This window comes from Poecile atricapillus, chromosome W (genome assembly GCF_030490865.1).
Source record: "Poecile atricapillus isolate bPoeAtr1 chromosome W, bPoeAtr1.hap1, whole genome shotgun sequence".
Classification (NCBI taxonomy): domain Eukaryota; kingdom Metazoa; phylum Chordata; class Aves; order Passeriformes; family Paridae; genus Poecile; species Poecile atricapillus.
The window spans coordinates 87,724,367-87,747,399 of record NC_081288.1 but is presented as its reverse complement, the minus strand read 5'-3'; the positions used below and the strand labels follow the sequence as shown (position 1 = coordinate 87,747,399).

Below are 23,033 nucleotides of genomic sequence, written 5' to 3'. Positions count from 1 at the left end.
GGAGTTAGCTTGTGTTTACACCCTTTAAGGGATAAAAATAAAAAGATACCAATTATTCAGAAAGCCTATAAAACTGTATAAACAATATTTTATGTTTTGTTTTGAAAACCACTAATATAGTAAATTTTACATAAAAGACTGCAAAATAATATAAATGGATTTAAACAGATCTTTACAATAAGAAATTCAAATGGAAACAGACAAGTAACAAAGAGAAGTAAAAAAATTTATTGCAGTATTCATTCCACCAGATTAGCTGGGGATCCCTTTTCTTGTATTATTTCAGGGTGACCTAATACATCAAAATCTACATTTACAAAAACTCCTTCTGCAGATAGGTCATAGATACTGCATGCATGGGGTTTTTTTGTTGTTGTTTTGGTTTTTTTCCTTCAACAGAAAAAATTATATATCCGGGAGATTCTGACACTTTACAACCTGTAAAAACAATGCTTCCCTGGAAACTGGGCTATGCTAAAGAAAGCCATCCGCTGCTAGGTTAAACTCCAAGAACACTTTATTAAGAACATTAACAGACTAATTTCCAACATTCACTTGTTTATTTTTTTTAACAGAAAGTTTTTTTTTTCAAGGTATAAACAATTTTTTAAACTATAATACAGTGGGAGTAAAATTGAACTGAGAAGTTTCTGCTGCACAACAGCGAAGGAAGCTCCCACATAAATGTTTACCAAATATTTCCTTCTTTTTTCCTGTGTCCCAGGTTCCATCCTTACTCTTCATTTAACTGATTTTTTTTTTTTTTTTTTTTTGCCAGAAAGTTGATATCTCAAGTTTTTCTGTTATTTCAATTCCTGTAAATTTGACTGTGTGTACAAATTCATTAGCTGGAAGTTCCGTCCTTGGCAGCATACAGTGATCGTAAATTTTGAACAACTTTATTAGTCAGCTTATTAGCACTCGTTAGAGCAATTTTTTTGTAAATAATGTCTGACTCTTTAATAGTGTCTACCCAAGGCACCAGTTTGCGACCATCACGGCGCTTAGCTTCAGTCCAGGAGCCACTGTAGGAGCCTGCCATCCACTGAACACTGAAGCCATTGCTGGTTTTCTGTACTACTCTTGCAATTTGTGGTCGGTCTTTGTACTTTGGACAGCAAATAGCGATGACATCCATGACATCAACACTTTCATTCATCTGTGCTGCCAACTCTGTAGAGTCTGAATTTCGTTTTGACCTTCTCAATGACTAAAACATTGGGGGGAAAAAAGACCAAGTGTTACACAAAAGAACTTTAGTGAAATTATTGCTTTTATTGCTTTTAATCCCTTGACGCCGGGAGTTGGGATTCCCCGGCACACATTCCATTGCCGGCAATGAGACGCACCGCGACCGCCAGCGCCAAGGGGTTAACATATCCTTGTAAAACCACATACTCTTAATTTGTACCCGTGTCTTTATCTCTTATTGATTGATATATAAAATTATATATACACACGAATCATAAAGCTACATAAAAACTTGGCAACAATAAAAAGGATAACACACAGTACATTCCAAAGGAAAATTAATAAATTTTTATATGGGATAAATCTTATTTTCTAGTTTGTGTTTTTTTATTGTCTTTTCTGTTAAACTTTCTACAAAAGTTGTATAAATGGTTAAGTAGAGAATCTCTATCTACAAAATGCTTTCTTTCATGTTGATTACATTACTTGGTGTACATTTAATATAATAGACTGACATTTATAATCACATAAAAATAATTTTACGTAATACGCTGTGAAATACGTTGACTCCTCCTCCGCCTCACCCCTGAAGTGCCTCCTCCTCTATCCTCCCCATCACTTTCATCATCCTCTGTCTCAGCTGCATTGTTTTTAGGGCTGCCTCCTCCAAGAAGTGAGGTAATTGCTTTGTTCCGAGCATTTGTGCTAGCTGACACCTCTCCATCTTCTTCCTCTTCATCAGGATCCAAATGTTCCATAAGGAGCTTGAACTATTAAATAAATCCCCCCAAAACTGGATCAGTTTACATTCAAACTTTAAAAACAGATATTTGTATCACACTACATTAAATAAAAAAAACAAATGAAAAGGTAAAGAAACAGTGTAAAACGTGGCAGAAAACTTCAAACTTTAACAGCTTGTGTTTTGTTCTACAAACATTTTACTTTCATTTTCTAGTAGATATGTAAAAGCTTTCTTCCTGTGTTTCCAAAATTGCAAGTTTCCTCTAGTTAATATTTTAAAGAATTGGGGAAAAAAAAAAGAAAAAAAAGGGTTAAATACACTAGATCTAGTCTCTGTTCCTATGACAGAAACAGTCAGGGATAAAGTGAACAAGTTATATGGTAGAGTTATACGAGATGGATACCAGAAATTGGAAAATATTCTGCAAAGATGAATATCCTTCAGTTGAAATTATTTTTTATTGTGTTTAAATTTATTAGAATACTTTGAAAGGTAATACTGCTAAACATCCTGAAAGGAAATTGTGTGTTATCATATATCAATCACATAAGATTACCAGAAACTTAACATTTTGAAATGTTCATCCAATACATCAGCATCTACTTTCAAGTTTACACTGTTACCTAGTTTGAAAGGATTTCAGTTTTTCTGCAAAGCAACTTTACTTACATCCAAGTACTGTTTTACTATACTCCTTTTCACTTCTTCAGTGATCTTAGAATTAGCCATATCACTCCGCAGAAAATCCAGAGTTTGTTTTGGATGGAAATGCACTCCTGTCTTCCTGTTTATAGCTTTATCATACACTTTTGCAGATTCAGATGGAGAATATTTCTGAATTTTACTGTTTAAAGAGAACAAAAGGGAAGAAAGAGCTTTTAAGTAAAGTCCAAAACAATTTCAAGGAAAAGCTTTTAAAGATATTCATTATAAGTAGTTATAATTTAACCATTCTGTATATATAAACATCCTGGTAAGAAATGAAATCATTACTTTTTCTAAGCCAGTTTCATTACATTCAACATATTCTATTGATGTTTTTCTCTTATACAAATCTATTGCTGAAACAATTATTAACAATAAACTAAACACCCCCCTCCAACTTCTTCCAAACTTAATCCTTACAAAGAACTTACTAGATAGTAAGATGGCCTATTGTCTAAATATCCTTACCTATCAGAGAATCCACAGAGGTTCTTTAAATGCTGTTTCAGCATCAAAAGTAATAATATGCCTTGGGAGACATTTGCAAATTCAATTAAAGGAGCTGAATTTTCTGGTAAACATTTCATCACAGCATTTATATCATTTTCTTCATCAGAATCTGAATCAGAGTTTACTCGTTTCCGTAACCTCCGAGGCTTAGAAGCTTCCTCCTCACTTTTGCTCTCACTACCACTGTTACTGTCACTCTCAGTCTCCTCGTCTGATGAAGGCTTTCTTTCCTTTTTTTTGTCTTTCACCATAGACTGTGAGACAGAAGTTAACACACATTCCAAAATTAAGGTAAGTAGCATTATGTACATTTCTAAAAAATCTTTAAAAAAATCATTATTGACTTAAATTAGGACGAATTCCCTGAACAATGTTATGAATTAATAACTTGATATTCATAACTTTATATTCAATGATTAAAATTATTTATGACAAAAAAGGTCCCTGAAGAATTGATCCAAAGTCCACTTTTTTTGCAAGGTGGTTACAGAAAGAACTGAAGCAAGAAGTACTACACTGGCATATTATTCTTAAAAAGACTGCTCAAGTTTGTTATCAGAGACAGTAAAATGAAGTAAAAGCCAAATACAATAAATCAGGAAGAAAATTTCATTTTTGTTTCACTTAAATATAATTTTTGCATGTTGCATATATTTCCATATGCACCTTGGTACAAACTAGTCCAAGCTGGTTTTAATCCTTGTCTCTGTTAAAATCCTGTGACACTAATTACACTGATGACCAGAGAGCCCCCTCAAATCAGCACAGTATTAAAAATATTCAGTTCCACTACTTGTAGAGCTACAGAATTTCATACCTGCATTATTACTGCACATAGTATGCTTTTTCATAACACAGAACTTAAGATGTCCCAGGTAGGATCTTATCCTCTACATTCTGGTCTCCCATCTAAAGAATGTGCTGTCTCTTTCTAGCAGATTAAAAATTGACTTTGGTAGGGTGAGAATTCAAAGCAGTGTGCTTTCCAGGTATCAACTCTGACTTGTACTTATTAGTCAGATTGGAAATTCTAGAAATGGGATTGTTTCCTGACAGTTTGGACCTTCTACTGGTAAAGTTGTCCAGGAAATGAAGACACTGGTCTTTAAGAATCACAGAATCACAGAATGGGTCAGGTTGGAAGGGACCACAGTGGGTCATCTGGTCCTACCTCCCTGTTCCAGCAGGGTCATTCCAGAGCACACTCACAAGATTGTGTCCAGATGGGTCTGGAATATCTCCAGCAAGGGAGACTCCACACCCTCTCTGGGCAATCTGTTCCAGTGCTCGGTCACTGCACAGAGAAGAAGTTCTTCCTCATGTTCAGGCGGAACTTCCTGGGCATCAGTTCCTGCCCATTCCTCTTGTCCCATTGCTGGGCCCCACTGAGCTGAGCCTGGTCCATTCTCTGACCCCTCCCTGCAGACACTGACAGACATTGATAAGGTCCCCTGACTAGTTAATTTTTAACTAGTGTCTACCAGATACAGGTCAGAATAGAAAGGGTTGTTTGTTTTTTAACTACCAGTTACAAACTAACAATACTGGTCCATATCATAATAATGGTACTATATTCACTGAAAAATTGACCAAATTATATAGATGCTTATGCCGCCACCATAATAAATATACTAAAATATAAATATACATACCTCTTTAAATGACTGTAGTAGGTTGCTACCAGAAACTGATAGTGTAATGTCTATATGATGCATTATAAACAGTGGCTCTTCCTGTGTTTGATAAGGAAAACAGGCTAGATTGTCTGCTATGTATAAGAGCATATTCACCTCTGTTTTCTGGAAGTTAAAAAAAAGTACACAAATATACATACAAATATCTTATTATACACTTATCCTGTGTTCCTAACAGTTTAAAACAAAAAAAATCACAAATGTTATTCTACATTCCCCCCAAACACACTCTAAACAACATATATATATATGTGCAAAATTTAGTTATACCTAAAGATATATTATTACTAAATAACTCAAACTGAGTACAGAAAGGTACTGAATGATGCAAAAGTGACTAATGAATTCTATTAGGTAAATACCTTATATTATAAAGCAAAACAAAGTACCTTAAGGAAACAAAGCTATTGATAATTATGTCATAAAAACATATTGCAAAAGGAGAATTTAAGCTTGTAATTGTGTTTTATTTTCTTTATAAGTGAAGGAAATGTGGTGCTTACTGCAGTATCATCAAAGAGGTTGAGTAAGGAAATTAGAAATGCTCGTCTGTGTTGACGGTTCCCTCGAATCATGGAGTATAGGTGTGAACACAATGCATTGGATGATTCATCATGTCTAAAACCTCTTACAGGATCCTGTGGGGAGGTATTGATTGCCTGTTGTACCTGGTAAGACATCTTCATACCAGCCACTGCTTTCATCTGAAATGGAAAAGTACTTATTTTTATTTAAATCATTGCTTTCAAGCAGTAACACTGAAAGTGGAAATTAAACAAATGCCTGTCAACAGAAACTTCTATTTTTTAAACTTTTTTCCCTTTAAGTGGTTTCTCATCTGAAGTTTAACTTTTAAACCCACACTGAAGTGCACTACTGCCTTTTGAGTAAGCATACAGATTAAAACAGAATTTGTGGTAGAGATCAAAATGTATTGTGAACTGCTTTAAAAATAACTTCTGTTAGAAACATAGATGATCTGTTTACCAACTACAGCCAGCTACCCAAATTTAAAAAAAATTCAAGAATCATAGATTCATAGAATATCCTGAATTGGATGAGACTCACAAGGATCAAGTCCACCTCCTGGCCCTGAACAGAACACCCCAACAATCCCACACTGCTGAGATTTTGTCCAAACAGTTCTTGAGCTCTGGTAGCGTTGTGGCCATGACCACTGATCTGGGGAGCCTGTTCAGTGCCTGACCACCCTCTGGGTGAAGAACTTTTTCCTACTATCCAACCTAACCCTCCCCTGACACAGCTCCAGCCATTCCCTTGGCTCCTGTCACTGGTCACCATAGAGATCAGTGTTTGCCCCTCCTCTTCCCTTCATGAGGAAGTTGTAGACTGCAATGAAGTCTCCCCTCAGTCTCCTCCAGCTGAACAGACCAAGTGCCCTCAGCTGCTCCTCATATGGCTTCCCCTCAAGGCCCTTCACCATCCTTGTGCCCTCCATTGGATGGTCTCTAATAGCTTTTTATCCTTATATTGTGGTGACCAAAACTGCCCCCAGGACTTAAGATGAGGCTGCCCCAGTGCAGAACAGAGTAGGACAATCCCCTCCCTTGACCTGCTGGTGATGCTGTGCCTGATGCACTCCAGGACATGGTTGGCCCTCCTGGCTGCCAGGGAACACTGCTGACTCATATTCAACTTGTCATCAACCAGGACTCCCAGGTCCTTTTCCATGGTGCTGCTCTCCAGCCTCTCATTGCCCAGTCTATCTGTATATCCCCAGTTTCCCCATCCCAGGAGAAGAATCTAGCACTTGCCCTTGTTAAACTTCATATGGTTGGTGATTGCCCAGTCCTCTAATTGTTCGAGGTCTCTCTGCAGGGCCTCCCTGCCTTCAAGGGAGCTGTTTACAGCTCCTCCCAGTTTTGTATTGACTGTGATCTTGCTTAGTATCCCTTCCAGTCCTGTGTCCAGGTCCTTAATGAAGATGTTGAAGAGCACAGGGACAAGGATAGAGCCCTGCAGAACCCCACTAGAGACAGGTCGTCAGTCTGATGTCACCACATTCACTAGAACCCTTTGTGCCTGACCCATGAGCCAGTTGCTCACCCATCACATGATATGTTTGTCCAGCTGCGGGCTGGACAGTTTGTCCAGAAGGATCATCGGAGAGACAGTATTGAAAGCTTTGCGGAAATCCAAAAAGATTATATCAACTGGCTGCCCTTGATCAACCAGGTGGGTTACCTTGTCATAAAAGAAAATCAGGTTTGATAAGCAGGACTTTCCTCTCATGAAGCTGTGCTGGCTGTGACCGATGACTGCATTGTCTTTCAGGTGTTTTTCAATACCTCCCAGAATAATCTCCTCCATAACTCTACCAGGCACTGAAGCGAGACTGACAGGAGAGACTGAAGGCCTCTTTCTTGCCCTTCTTGAAAATCAGGACAACATTCCCCAGCTTCCAGTCAGCTGGGATCTCTCCAGATTCCCAGGACCACCCAAAAATCATTGAGAGAGGTTTTGTGATCACATCAGCAGCTCTGAGTAGACTGGGATGAATCCCATCAGGCCCCATAGACTTATAGGGATCCAGCTGGAACAGCAGAACTCAAACATTTTCAGGGTTGACTGGGAGCTGATCATTCTCACAGTCATGGTCCTCCAGCTCGGGGCACTGGTACCCCCTTGGCTTGTCATTGGTGTTGAAAACAGAGGCAAAGAAAGCATTAAACATCTCTGTCTCATCCACGTCCCTGTTTGTGAGGTGGCTGTTCTCATCCTGGAATGGGCTGATGTCATTTTTGTACTGCCATTTACTTCTGACATATTTAAAAAGGCTCTTTTTATTGTCCCTCACAATTGTGGTTTAATCCCAGCTGGAAACTAAGCACCATGCAGCTGCTTGCTCAACCCCCCCTCTCTACCCCCACACTGGTGAAATGGAGAGGAGAATCAAAAGGGTAAAAGTGAGAAAACTCCTGGGTTGAGAGAAAGACAGTTTAACAAGGAAAGCAAAAGCATCACACACAAGCAAAGCAAAACAAGGAATTCATTGAGCCCTTCCCAAACACAGGCAGGTGTTCAGCCACCTCCAGGAGAGCAGGGCCCCAGCCTGTGGAACAGTGATTTGGGAAGATGAATACCATCACTCCAAATGTCCTCCCCTTCCTCCTTCTTCCTCCCACTTTACATACTGAGCATGATGTCATATGGTCTGGAATATTCCTTGGGTCAGTTGGGGTCACCTGTCCCAGCTATGTCCCCTCCCAACCTCCCACGCACCCCCAGCCCCCTCCCCAGCGTACAAGGTCTTGGCTCTGTGCAAGCTCAGCAACAGCAAAAACATCTCTGTATTATCAAATGTGTGTTCAGCACAAACCCCAACACAGCCCAATGCCAGCCAATGGGAAGAAAATTAACTCTACCCCAGCCAGAACCAGCACAACTGTCCAGCTCCAACTCCAGTTGAGCTTTGGCCACACAGATTTTCTCCCTACAGTGGCAGCAGCAGGTCTGTGTTCTTCCCATACCACCTGACCTTGCTTCCAGTGGACACACACCTTCCTTTTTTGCCTTATTTCCAAGAGAAAATCACTGTTGAGCCAAGCTGGCCTTCTGCCTTGCCTGCCTGACTTCTGACATCTGGGAATTGCCTGCTCCTGTGCCCTTAGGAGGAGATGCTTAAAAAGTGACCAGCACTGATTGACCCAGCACCTGCAAAAGTATTTTCCCAGGGGACTTTTCTCGCTAGTTCCCCAAGCAGCCCAAAGTTTGCTCTCCTCATGACTACAGTTGAGGTTTTGCTGGCACTTTTCCTCCTGGCAACTGAGATTTTAAACTCAATAGCTCAGTGGTCACTGTGGCCAAGATGGCCTCCAATCACCATTCACAGAATCACAGAATATGCTGAGTTGGAAGGGACTCACAAGAATCATTGAGTCCAACTCTTGGCCGTGCACAGCACCATACCCAAGAATCACACCATGTGCCAAGGAGTGTTGTCCAAACGCTTCTTGAACTCTGTCAGGCTTGGTGCTGTGACCAGTTCCCAGTGGAGCCTGTTCCAGTGCCCGACCAGCCTCTGGGTAAAGAACCGTTTCCTGATATCCAACCTAAATCTTCCCTGACACAGCTCCAGCTGTTCTCTCGAGTCCTGTCACTGGTCACAAAGAGATCAGTGTCTGCCCCTCTTCTTCCCCTCATGAGGGAGTTGTAGACTGTGATGAGGTCTGACTAGTTGGGTATCTCTTTGGATGCCATGAACAGTGCAATGCTCAAATTTCAGTGGAATACAATTAGATTTATAAAGTCCCACAATGTAGTACACACACTGAACTAAGGCTGAGGCCTTCTGAAATAAGGAAGGGGTACTGCAACTCAATTTCAGATCTTTAGCAGAACTATTGTCACTATGCCACAACTCCACAAGTCTTCACTTAGCCCTCAGATTTTCCTTTCAGCAAGATCCCTCAGTTCTTAAAGCCTTCCTATGCTCCTTCTGCTTAGATTACAATTTATAAAGCATTGATGTCTTAATGTTCTAATACATATATACTGACCTCTACTTTTACAAAGTGCTCTCTGTTAATACAGGAAAATCATTGCTAAACATTATGAAACAGTTGTCCTTACCTCTTATCAAATAAAAGCTCTTAACATACTATTCAGTGAGGAAAACACTACTGTGGATCATAAATTAAAGGAATTTTTAGACTAGAAGAGATGCTTCAAATTATTATATCCTTTCTATTTCTACAAACAGAAATCCCCAAACAGGGGAAAGAGTTGGGATCTTCTTTACAACTACTTATAGTTGTTAATTTGTTATTTATATTATTTTTCTGCACCTGAAGCTTATCCAAGTGTTGAGTCACCAGAGAATGTAACAGTATTTTGTAAAATGATAAATTAGAATTACTCACGTGAATGAACCCAGCATATTTTTTGTCTATTTCCACCAATTGCTGGTCAGCTTTGTTTCGCATAGAGGGCTCTGGATCTGTGCCCATAGCAATTAAGTACGGAACACACTTGAAAAAAACCAAATGAAATTATTATTTAGTCATTGTATCTCTTCTTTCTCACTCTTTGCTCTTTAATTACAGTGTTGTTTATGTTATATTCTGACTACTGCAGAAACTATAATAGGAAGCTTTATGCAACTTACTACCTGACTATTTTTTCCAAGCAAATAGTACAAAATACACCAGTGTTATCATAGAATCATAGAATGGTTTGGGTTGGAAAGGACCTTAAAGCTCATCCAGTTCCAACCCCCTGCTATGGGCAGGGACACCTTCCACTAGGCCAGGGTGTTCCAAGCCCTGTCCAACCTGGCCTTGAACACTTCCAGGGATGGGGCAGCCACAGCTTCTCTGGGAAACCTGCTCTAGGGCCTCACCATCCTCATAGGGAAGAATTTCTTCCTAATATTTAATCTAATCCTACTCCCTGCCAGTTTGAAGCCATTCCCCCTTATCCTTTCACTACATGCTCTTGTAAAAAATCCCTCTGCATCTTTCTTGTTGGCTCCCTTCAGGTCCTGGAAGTTCACAATTAGGTCACCCCAAAGCTTCTCTTCTCCAGGATGAACAATCCAAATTCTTTTAGCCTTTCCTCATAGCAGAGGTGCTCAATCCCTCTGATAATATTGGTGCCTCCTCTGGACTTGCTCCAACAGGTTGATGTCTTATCTCTGCTGGGGACCCCAGAGCTGGAGGCAGCACTGCAGGTGGGGTCTCACCAGAGAGAGGGGCAGGATCCCCTCCTCCTCTGCTCCCCATGCTGTAGGATCAGCCCAGCCCACAGGGGATTTCTGGGTGCCAGCGCACACAGACAGGGCATGTCCAACCTCTCACCAACCAGCACCCCCAAGTCTCTCTCCCCAGGGCTGCTCTCAATCTGTTCATCCCTCAGACTGGATTGATCCCGGGGATTGCCTGACCAAGGTGCATCACCAGCACTTGGTCTTGTTAAGCCTCATGAGATTCCCATGGACCACTTCTTGAGCTTGTCCAGGTCCCTCTGGATGGCCCTGTCCTTCAGGTATGTCACCTGCACCATTCAGATTCGTGTCATCTGCAAACCTGCTGAGGGTACTGTCAATCCCTTTGTATGTGTCATTAATGAAGATATTAAATAACACTGGTCCCAATACAGACCCCTGAGGGACACCCCTGCCCACTGATATCCATTGAGACTTGGAGGCATTATAAATGATAGAAGTTGTGTGAGGTTTCAGGTAGTATTTCCAGTTCTCTCAAACTCTAAAGTCAATTTACACAACAAAAACTGTCATTTAAAAAAACCCAAACCACACACCACCAGTTATGACTGAACATGCACAAAGGCTGTGTTATGAACAAATAATTACAAAAATATTATGTAAGCAAGGAATAATGGAGATAACTGAAGTTCTGACATTGACTCTGGAATTCCATAGTGTTTGGAGGACGTGGGAATTGGAGGCAAACTGTCACAGTTTTCAGGATAAAGATTTAAAAAGAGCTCAGCATACACCTGAAATTCATAACAGAAATATGCTCCAATGTACATTTGCACATGCACTTTAGGCACTGGCTGGGCTTTTAGATCTTGATCCAAAGACAAGAAAATACAGCATTTGGAATCTAAATTTCAAAATATGCTTTCTGTAAAGGCCCCTTGCTACAATAAGAGATTACTGAAACATAGTTGCAAGAGAAAAACTAAAAATGTATCTAGCAAGTGTAAAAAGCTCTGAAACTTTAAGACAAAAAAACCCCAACACATCATAAAAGGTTACCATACCTGAACAGGATGGATGAGACCCTGGTTTAACGTCAGTGCAATGACATTTAGAGCAAAGTGGCGTACACTGGACTGGGTATGAAAGAAAGCCTCAAGGACCTGTTTGAGATAAAGCTGCATGATGGAACTACTCATCCCTGAGGAAATATCACCCATTTCTTTCAGGTCTTCCTGCTTTGCTACTTTTTTCCCTGTAAAAAGGACAAAAGCAATAGCACACTCACCACATTATAATCATTTACTTTTCTACTATTTCATGCATACTTATCTTTAAGCTTTATAATACAAAGACATTTCAGCTATCTTAGAATGGGTTTATGGTCTCATAAAACATAAAACAGTCTGATAGCAAATATACTTAAAAAATTAAAGTCACACAAATTTAAAGTCTTGTTCCTTGATAAAGGTTTTATTTTTTACAATTTCTTATTTTGTATCTGCTAATTAACCTTAGAGAATATTTTGATAAAAATTATTACTACCATCATTACAGCAATTATGCATTCTGGATTGCTTTCAGGATTTATACATCCTGAAAGTAATAATAAGCTACACATCTCAATATACCTATTCACATAATGAATTTTTGAAAATTATTCTAAGATATCTTGTGTACAATATTACTAATTAGATAACAATCTTAAGTTACTCAGTTCATGTATATAGTAATTGTATGCAAGAAAGTTAGATTTTGCCTGCCTCAGCACAGAAGAACTTAGCACTTACAGTCTCTGTCTGCTTGCTGCATACGTGTATCCTCCTCCTGCAAGTACGTCTGGAGGTTTTTTAACACCTGGATTTTTAAGTTTACTGAACAGTTCTTGTCTGAAAGAATGCTGTTGTACAGGGTCTTCACTTCCTGTTCGAACATTAAACTTGGGTGTTGTATAAATGCAAATCCTAAGGGTGGAAGAAAAGAGGAAATATTCCATGTTATTAACTAGAAATTGTATTTCTGCTTCTTAAGTCTTTCTTCAAAACGGAGGTATGAAATTTATCTCCTCCCAAGTGTAGTACTAACAAACAATATTGCTTTTTCATATGGACACCATTCTAAGTTTATAAAGAGTTCTATTATCTGTCTGATAGATAAAGATGGGGTCCTGACCCAGGGCAGTTGAACTAAGAGTTATATAGGTCTGGAAGCATGTCCAGTGTACTAGACTGCATCTCAATGACTAGGAGGTCTCCCAAGAGCAAGGGAGGAACATTGCTAAAAAATTACTCATTTTTTTTCTAATACATTTAGAGAAAAACATTGTGCTGAAGCTATGAAGTTATTTATATGGAGACAGAGAAAATGTGGAAAAATTGCTAAATATCGTGAATATTTAAACAATAAAATCTAAAAAGAAAAAATATAGTGAACACAATAAAATTAAATTTAGACCTCTCACTGTTATTATTCATATACCTATTAAGGTCGTGTCTTGAAAATTATCTGAAGAATTCCCAAAAATACATCTATTAGAAGATAGACTATAGAACTGCTTTTAGCTGCAGCCTTACCCTTGACAAAGAACCGGTTATTCTTAGTCAGGGAAGCATTTACTTCATAAAAAGTTTGATCTAAATAAGTAACAGCATATATAATTTTAGATCACATATGTAGATTTAGGAGTGCTTCCAACAGACTCTTTCAGAATATCATAAAAAAACGGTAATGGGAACATAACTTCCCAATTTATATTTAACTACTTGATAAATTTTTAAAAATGAGAAAAGCAAACATTAAGTGTATTTTTCACAACCATAGGAAACTAAGATTCTGAATGAACACAGAGAAAACAAACATAAAAGAAGAATGCAGGAAAAAATGAAAGCAAATAAAATTATGTGAAAGCAATGTATAAAAGTGGGTATAACAAAGGGAAGACTGAGTCAGGTTTTTAAAACTGGATCTGTGCACACAGAAATGACAGTGTTGGTAAAGGCTAAGTCTAGAGCAAGACCTCAGTGCATTTAAGATCTTGTTTCAATTTCAAAACAGGAAGAGGAAAGAAGGCAGGGGAGATGGAGGGGAAAGAGGAGAAAGAAAAAGCAATAATGCTCCTCTTTGAAGTAGGTAGTATAATTTTCCACTCTATACAGGTGTATATTGATGTTTATAACTTGACCACCTCTGACAAAGTCCAACCCATTTAAGTTTCATTTTGAAAATGGAAAGCACTTGCATGTATGTGTAACAATTCATAACTCTTTCATTCTTTCATTCACTTATTTAAAAGAATCTAAAAACACCAGTACTCTTAGGGAAATTATTATTTTTGCATCCCCTGTAAGCAGGGAAGAAATTTTACTTGGCAAAAGAATTTGTCATAGGGGGATGAAAAAAGGCAACTGCTGTGTTCTTTTAAGGACTGACTTCACATCTTGGGGCTGTTCTCACACCACTTCTCTTCATACCTTTGTTTTCACTTTGTTAAGTTTAAGCACTGAACTTGGCTGAGCAAGACATTACCTGTTAGATACTAACAAAATTTTTTATCCTCAATCTGCCTTGCAAGTACACATCTGGAAGAGAAGCATAACCATAACCATTAAGCTTATGGTTAAACTCAATCTCTCAACAGCAGTGATACATCCCAAAGCAAAGGTTAAAACTGTTGGGTGTCCTTACTGTAAGGACACACTAATAATTACCAATAGGAAAGTATACACTCTTCATTCAATGCCTTCACTGTGTATAAATGTTGAATTAGCTTGTTAGTAATTTTGATCTTATTGCTGCACATAAATGTTGAATGGATTTGACAACTTGACTCAATTACCAGCCTGTAAAATAGAGCTTTGCACTGTCTACTACATCTGTACACCCAAGCAGCTACCTTCAAAGTGGAACCAGTACTTAGATGAGACTAATTGTGGTGGTTTCACATTGATTGACATTTGGAGAAGAAGTAAAAAAAAACCCACAGAAGTGATTTCTTTGAGAGAAGCTGTTGGGAGCTTCCTCTGTGTCTGGGAAATGCCAATAGCTGGCTAATTCTGAGAACTGACAACATTTTGCACCATTTAGAAATTAAATTCGCCTCTGTGAGATTCACATTTTAAAAACCACAAACCCGGGAACTCTCTTTCTTGGCTTCCGGCCTCAGAAGATAATGGAGCTCTGGTGAGGCCGACCCCCAGCAGCTCCCGGGTGGGGGATGGAGGCTGCCGGACGCTGGCCCCAGGCTGGGTTGGGCCATGGCTGCTGACATCTTGCTGACACTAAGAACCTCCCTCCCACCATCAGCAGCTCCAGGCTGATCCAGGACTCCGCCCCCCCCCCCCCCCCCAGCGGCTGCTGGGCAGAGGGAGGCACCCAGTGCAGCCTGAAATCCAACACTGTGACTGCTGTGGTCACTGGGAGAGATATTAACCCTGTCACTGCACAGATGAGATCTGCAGACCTTGTTCTGCTCTCCAGGGAGAGAAAAGGACAGAGTGACGACACGTAGAAAGACAACATGAAAACACCAAGGTCAGTAAAGAAAGAGTCAAGCCTCAGATGTAAGGAGAATGAGGAAATGCTGAATGGGGCTGAAATATTATTTTGGTAGGGCCATGGAGATGGACAATGATATACTGAAATATCTCCTTTAATTAATGAGAGAGTATGGGGGGGATGAAGTATTCAAACTGTAGATCTGAGAAGAGGCATCCACTGATGAAGCCAAGCAGATGTTAGAGTAGCTGTGATCCCATGAGAAGCTTGAACAGAGAGAGAGATGAGTTGATGAAGACCCTTTGCCCCCAGGGAGAGAAGAAAACCTCTGTTTCCAGAGATGATCACAGAGACAGATAAAGAGAACCTTTGCCTTTGAACAACTCATCCTTAAAATAAAACCCCATGAGTTCATGGCCCATGGACACACCTCTGGGAGGGCTGTGAAAATGGGAGGAATTTCATGATGCAGAATTTTTTGCCCAGGATGCTGCTATTTGTGGAAATGAATAGCCATGAGAAAACTGTTTCTTGTGGAGAAGTCTCCATGGCATAACAAGAGAAAACTCCCCTCCCTACAAGAACTGATGAAAGACTATTGTATAGTTGGTATTGCTTTAACATCCCAGGTTTTGTCTCTATGTGGTCAGTTGGGAAAGGAAAAAGGTTGGGTGGGGGGAGAAAAGGTTTCTGGAGGTTTTATTCTGGTTTCTTATTCTTGTAGTCCTGTTAATAAAGTTTATTTATTCCTTTTAAGTTTTGAGCCTGTTTTTCCCTTCTCCTAATCCATATCTAACAGCAAGAAATGAGTAAGTGCCCTGGTGATTTTAGCCAGCGCTGAAACCCACCACACTAATATAACACTGAAAACAGTTGTCTTAAGTTTATTTAAGATAAATACTGACATGCTTACAGGCAGAGAAATAAGAATAAAAAAATCTGTAGAATGCCTACTGATAGCCACTCCTGTTTTTTCCTCTTCCCCAAACTGATCACAGTTCAATCTGTAATTCAGGAACATTTCTGATGAATGCAACACTCTCAGCCTCCATGAGTAAAGCAATCATGTCTATGGTTAAGAAGGCAGCCCCTATCCCATGTGCAACATTTTGTATAGAACAATTAGAATGGACGACACTAAGTGTTGTGCATCTTGATACAATGCCTAGAAAAACCTCCAGCTAGTTGTTAACACCATAGCACTGTTCCTGCAACAGAGGCAACTCTAAAGCCATTAATCCCACTCAGCTGTCTGCAATGGTTTCCTCAGAGAATATCAAGATGCAGACTCAGTCCTTATTCTCAGTCCTCCTTAGCCTGAACTGTACCAGGATATCTAAAGCCACCTAAACAGCAGCATAAGGAGGAAAATTCTTATACACAGTTCAACCATACAATGCAAGCTCACACACATAGGAGACAACTTTCTTTAGACTAAGCCATAACCATGAACTGAACTCTTCCAGAAGCCAAGGCCAAACAAGATGCTCTTACATGTACAGTTTGGTCCTTGAGCAGAGGATGAAAGTGATACAAACCACTCAATGGCAGTTCATGCATTACTGCAAGTCACTGAGATACTATACTAATGCCTTCAGACAAAGAATCTATTTGAAATTGAAATACTGCCAAAGACCCAAAATAAACTGTAATATTTAGACTATGGCATCATCTCAGTGTCTTGTGAAATTTCACAGAGCATACCCCAGTTGGTATAAATTGCAGGAGTTCCCTCAACTCCTGTGTAATATCTGCCCCTACACTTAAAATTTTCAAAATTTTTCCATCATTTTTTCTAGTTATTCTTTAACCATACCTTGAGGACTGGAAAACAATATTTGGAGTTACAACATATTTGCATGTGGTGAAAAAAAAAATCTGCATTTACTTTGGAAACTTGATGCTTTTTAATATTTGGTCATACATCAAAAAAGCATTCACTGTCAAAAGCATCCACTCTGCTGCAGAAGTATGCAACTTCACAGTATCCCTTTGACTACATTTCTATAGCCAGGTTTCAAATAAAACATGTGGTGAACTTTGATTTTAAACAAACTTTCCTGCCACTACACAAATAAATGCATGAAATTCTACTACAGCAGAATAATAAAAACTATTAATATTTCTTACCAAGGCCAATAATGGCTTTTGTCTGTACTTCTTCATCTGAATGCTTTGTAAAATACATCAGCAGTTCAAGTACTTTATCCTTAATGTTAACCTGAGGAAATTAAAACAGAAATAATAGCTATTTGAAGATGAAACAGATATTTTTAATCTTTTATAAAAAGCATATATATCAAAATGGAGAAACACAATCTTACTGCATTGTCTTTGAAAAACCATGTATTCACAACCCAAAAAACTATATCATATGCATTATGAAGAAATGCATAGCTTTGAAGGCCTAGGAATACTGTGTTCTCAAACTGAAGTGGAGCATTCAATATACACAAGACGTGGAGAGTAAATCCAAGTTATTTTACCTTACTGTTGCCCTTAAAATCTTCCTGATCAAAATCAAAATGCCGACACAGTGCTCCAACAGTGAAAAGTGATCTAAGGAGTGCTGGTTTATTGGCAGTAAGTACTGTACTGTTGGGGTCTTCTTGGTGTTGACTTTTTAATTTTGAAAGTGCACCTACAGTAAGATAAAAGTTTTGATCACAGTATTTAATCACGATCACAGTAATTAATCATGGTTCATCCCTAAGATGACTTGTAAACAAAACTGAAGAGTGACAATTACATGTTGTGATTTTACTTACCATAGTATCTATTAAAACAGGCCCACACAAATTTATAGTTCTGAGTGACCTTGTTCACAACAGCCCCAAGACAGCTCACACAATGTTGAACAACCTAGGTGCAAGAAAGAACAAATGAGTTATATATTTAGAATTTAAACCTGAGACTTTTGTGATGTTATGCAGGAAAAAGGTAGGTACAACTAAAAGTAATGATCTAACAGATGTAATGTTCATCTCCTAGACTGCTCAGAAAACATGCCCAAACTTATAATTGTTAAAATACAGCAACAACACAGAAACACAAGTAAACCAAGAACATTGATTTTTCAGGGCTCAAAAGTTATCTTCATAATGAAGACAGACTTTCTTTAAACCAAAACTATGTATTTCACAATGTGAAATGGAATTAACCGAATAGTAGCAATTAAAAGCTTACTGTCATGCCATATTTGATGATGAGTTTCATGAGGTCTTCTTCAATAGTGGCAAGAAATGTCTCACTTGGGTGTTCCATTAGTGGCACTACAAGTTCTAAGATTTTTGCAACATTGCAGATCACCATGAAATCATTCTGGGTCTGAAACAACAGCATTTATAGCATTTAACATTTCTGGCTGTGTTACCTATAAGTATTATTAATATGTATTATGCAATACATATATAATACATATTAATATAATACAATTACATAATAGTATGATACAATTATGTGTCTTATGCAAGTTATTTGGTAAAGATTTAAAAGAATATATAGTTTACATCTGCTTTTAAGTTACATATTATTTTGACAGCAAGTTCTTGTTTTCTACAGAAATTTTGTTAAAAAAATAAAAAATCTGTAGAAGCAGAATTCACCTGTCATCAAGGCTATGACAGACTTGAAAACTTTTGCTCATGAAAATTTTTTTGAGTCCTAAAACAAATTTAGGAACTCTTCCTGACACATGCACAGTAGAGAATGTACAACACCTGGCAACAGGTATTGGCAGCAAGTAAATAAACAGATAACCTTTTCCTATACTGTTTGATCAGAAGCAGCTCTATTTCTGTTATAGATATGCCTAGAGAATGCTCTAGGGATGAAACTGTAAAATTCTAGGTTATACCTGCAAGCAAAGCTGATAACAAGCATTCTCAGGCCTGCTCTTCTCTGCACAGCTGACCTAATGTAATGGATTGCTGCCCTCCACTCTGATGCCTTAAGTTTTAGCTTTCATATTTTTCAGATTATGTGCTGCCTAGGTGTGTAGTTTTGAGCTTCATATTAAGTGTTAGTGAGCTGTCTTCACAGAGTAGGTAGACAAAACAATTCCTCTTCTAGCTTGATACCAAGGACAATTGTTACAAGTTTCAGGCCCAAAGTAAACAGCAGTGGACTGAAGAGAGAAAACAAGAAGGATGTGACTTCATAATCTGAAGCTTTAATTGGACAATTAACCCCAATATGCAGATGGACCAAAACTTATAAAAATGGGAGACCTTGTGACCGGTCGTCCATTTTGTGACCATTTTTAGGTCCATCTTGGGTGTAGCCCTGGCCAAGCTCTTGTACTGCCCAAGGTGTATCCTTTAAGGCCTTTCAATAAATACCTACTTTATTCCTAATTCTGTCTAGCCTCTGTTCTAGGTCAGCCTTCTCAAAGCATCAACTCCATCAAGCTCTTCCTTGAGCCATGGCTGCATGATCCTGCTCTGCTCCTGCCAAATGAGGCGTTCATCACAACCTTCACTGAGCCAACTGTGCTAATCAAAATGGCAGAAAGCAATGCAATGTTTAAGAGGAAGGGGCCATTTTCCCAGACTGGGAGGATTCAGCACTGTAGCTCTCTATCATTTCTGTGAACTAAACTGTCTTACAGAGAAATACAAAAACACCAGAGCTAGGGTAGAGAGAGGTGAACTGCTGAAGAGGATAAAGTAGGACATTTTCCTTGTAATATTTATGCTATATATTAGATCACTCTATCTTATGGAACCATACATTTAATCTTAAGATTCATGTTAAATCTTAACTACTTTTAAGACTGTGACTATAAAATAAAACAATTTTAAGAAATTATTTCATAACAGGTGGAAAACTGTGTTTTAGTCTTTAAGGGAAAGAAGCAGCACAGGTTTCAGTTTCACTTGAGTGTAAAATGTGAAGGCAGAGGGTGAGGAACAGCATCTTGGAAGCTATAGAGGTCATAACAGGACCTAATATCTTTAGAAGATATGATCATGAATCATAGAAACATAATTTTTATTTCTCTTTTCCTACTTTCAATTTCATCAAGCATACAAGACAGCCATTAATTTCCAAGCTTAATTATCTGGGAAAAAGAAAAGATTGATTTTCTAATTTTCTCTACTTACACTACATTTAGTGGTCAAGTATGGCTGCATGGTCATGGCATGTTTGACCATTAGCTGGGGCCTGATTTTGCTGAATAAGAACAAAGTGGTTATGCAAGCAACCAAGCGACCAGAATTCACACCTTTGTTGTCAGAATCTGCAAAAAAATTAGAAAATGCACAAAATAATGTTTGAGCAATGAAAAACATATGGCCAAAACATCATATAAATATCTCTTTCATAACATATCTTTCAAGATCAATACAGAATATACTTATTAGATTAGAGATGAGAACATAATGTGCTAACATTTGCATGTGATCACAACATATGTAAAATAAGAAGCAAAGATGTTTTGAAGATATCACTAGTTTTTAACCTAATTACTGTACACAGAACACTGGCCTAGCCAATGATACCTATTACAACTGTAGAATGTATTAATACAAATAAAGCTTGACACATTTGTTTTGTTTTTAGTGATCTAAAAGTTTGAACAAGTTATTTTAAAATTAGTTCTGTTATTGTGATTAGCTAGAGAAAATTAGGGAAGCTTTATTATTGCACAGTGCTTAAAGGTTTGTAATCAAAATAAATGCAATTACTCATAGCCATCAGTTTTGTAATAGGAATTCTGTAACAGTAACTTTTCACAATAGTCATTTGAACCACCACTGTTACAGTATCATAAAATTCAAAGAAGCTACTGGGTTGTAAACACTTTTACCTGACAAGGATTCCTCATATTTAAGAATGTGCTCAACCAAATTGTCAACAAGTTGAGTACAAGCTTTCTTCACAGGTTTATATGAGGCATCCTCTTCTGACTTCAACAGCTATAGCAGATGAAACAGAAAATTATTTAGTATTCAGAGTGCATTCATTTACATTGGATATGTACAGGTTTAATAATAATTACTACAGATACACAAGGATTTTGCACTACAAAACATTTAACTTCTCCATAAAAGTTACATGGTGAAGAAAAAATTAAGGGAAATAAGAAAAAATCAAACCAAAATGTAAAAAGAAAAAAAAAAATTAACTGACAAAAAGACACAGAGTTCTACTGATTTTTGCATTGGGATGAAAGCTAACTTTGTGCTTAATGAAATAATACAGAAAACAATAATGTAGTCATAATTGCCAGCAGTAACTAATAGGAGTTAGAAGGCTTTTAAAAATACTTAGGAAAAAAATTACAAAAGTAATGTTGTTTTTTGACACTAAAAAAAATATCAAACTAAGGTGAAACATAGTTCTATGTACATTTTAATCAGTTAATTTAATTGAGCCTGTACTATTGTTGCTGCTGAAGATGAATAGATCACACAGACACAGGTCGAGGTGTGGTGAAAAGAAGAGAAAGTTTATTTTTCCTCCCAGGATTTATAGGCTTCTGACCACAGCCAGGGATTGGATGGTCAGGATAACACTTTCTCACTGCACTGGCCATGAGAGATGCCCATCACAAGACGTGTAACAGAAAGAATGTACACATATCTATGTTTACAGTTACTGTCCTGGGAAAGTCCTTAGAAAACCATGTCAGCAAGCTCAGAAGCTGAGTTTTCAGGGCGACATACTATAGCTTTTTATTCAGTGCAGGCATTAAGAGGCACTTTGATTTACTTCACTACCTATTTTCATGGCACTTGAAGATAAAGTAAAATCTTTGGAGACCTCTAATTCCCTCATGCATGCTGCTGTTAATTTTACTTGAAAATTAACAAGTGCATGATAGTTGTAGAGGAGAAAAAGAACATAGGCTAAGACATATAAACAAATCAAGCTAATTTCTTAGAAAAATCAGAGTAAAATATAATGTGGAAGTAAGGTATGGGCTGAAGATTCACTGCTTTTATAAACTGTGTAACAAATACATTCGATGTGAAAATACACTTATCTACCATTTAAAAAAAACCTACATTACACTAGAAGCCACATTTCAGAATTATGTATCATAGCTGTGCACTTCATGTTATGTCACTTATTATTTAAGAGACTATGAAATTAAAAAACAAACAAAACCCCACCCCAAAATGAAAAGGGAAGTATTTTTAAAACAGGTATATGGAAAGAAAGAAAATAATGTTAGAGACAAAGAAAATTACACCAATGGAGAATTAAAGAAAGGTCAGATGTTTAAAGGGCATGGATTGAATTTGTTTACTGTAAAGGACTGGTCTTGCAGCGTCCCTTCAATATGCTTTAGTACCAAAAGAAATTTTAAAATTCTTACAATGATTGTGCCATACATTCAAAATTCATTACTTACATTTTGAAGAAGCTGTTCAAACCAATCATAGCCTGTATCTCTACAAGCTGCAACCTAAAAGTAGTTTTGAGAATAAACTGGTTAAAAAAGGCATCTGAAGAAAAACTACTTCAATACAGATGTCATCTTAAAAGATCAGTAAACATGCACAGATATATTTTTGTAAGTATTTGGTATAATATCTTTGAAGACCAGAAACTTTTTCCTGCATTTGAAAGAGTTCTCACCATTTAAGTGATCTCAGAATTTGTATCCCATACAACACAAGGCCCACACATTTTACTGGAGATTGCTATCTCTAATGACAACCAAATTTTGGGTTCATAGAACAGCATTTTGTACAGATTAAAGCACAAATACAAGTCTGACATATTAAAAATGAACGTGTATGTGTGTGTGTATATATATATATATATATGCATGTACATATTTTTATATAAACAAACTAAGCCTTCACTGGTGTCATGTGTCAGAAACAGCTCACAGAGGCTCCAAAAAAGAATTGGCAGGAGAACTGAGAATTAAACTGTAGTCAAATAAACTGACTGGTCATTCTGGAAAAATTCACAGTACACTACAATTTAGTAAAAATATTAAAAAACAGTTTAAACTCATATTTTTTAGTCATGAGGAGAATACTTTTGT

General features: G+C 37.9%; 1 protein-coding gene across 4 annotated transcripts in view; it reads right to left on the bottom strand.

The window, feature by feature from the left end:
* Nucleotides 1-205: 205 nt before the first annotated feature.
* Nucleotides 206-23,033, bottom strand: part of LOC131592495 (nipped-B-like protein) — a 210,338-nt gene continuing 187,510 nt past the window's right edge. For 3 of the 4 annotated variants that reach the window (XM_058864037.1, XM_058864038.1, XM_058864041.1), the window contains 16 exons: nucleotides 22,389-22,442; nucleotides 20,838-20,946; nucleotides 20,131-20,267; nucleotides 18,212-18,352; nucleotides 17,794-17,887; nucleotides 17,512-17,666; nucleotides 17,156-17,246; nucleotides 12,322-12,495; nucleotides 11,596-11,786; nucleotides 9,729-9,836; nucleotides 5,349-5,549; nucleotides 4,804-4,950; nucleotides 3,110-3,405; nucleotides 2,606-2,780; nucleotides 1,776-1,961; nucleotides 206-1,210 (listed from right to left, as the gene is read on the bottom strand). In XM_058864037.1, the coding sequence (XP_058720020.1) occupies nucleotides 845-1,210; nucleotides 1,776-1,961; nucleotides 2,606-2,780; nucleotides 3,110-3,405; nucleotides 4,804-4,950; nucleotides 5,349-5,549; nucleotides 9,729-9,836; nucleotides 11,596-11,786; nucleotides 12,322-12,495; nucleotides 17,156-17,246; nucleotides 17,512-17,666; nucleotides 17,794-17,887; nucleotides 18,212-18,352; nucleotides 20,131-20,267; nucleotides 20,838-20,946; nucleotides 22,389-22,442 (2,625 nt within the window). In that variant the 3' untranslated portion in view covers nucleotides 206-844. Of the gene's footprint in view, nucleotides 1,211-1,734; nucleotides 1,962-2,605; nucleotides 2,781-3,109; nucleotides 3,406-4,803; nucleotides 4,951-5,348; nucleotides 5,550-9,728; nucleotides 9,837-11,595; nucleotides 11,787-12,321; nucleotides 12,496-17,155; nucleotides 17,247-17,511; nucleotides 17,667-17,793; nucleotides 17,888-18,211; nucleotides 18,353-20,130; nucleotides 20,268-20,837; nucleotides 20,947-22,388; nucleotides 22,443-23,033 lie in introns of all 4 variants that reach the window. The other variant, XM_058864040.1, reaches the window with a different exon arrangement.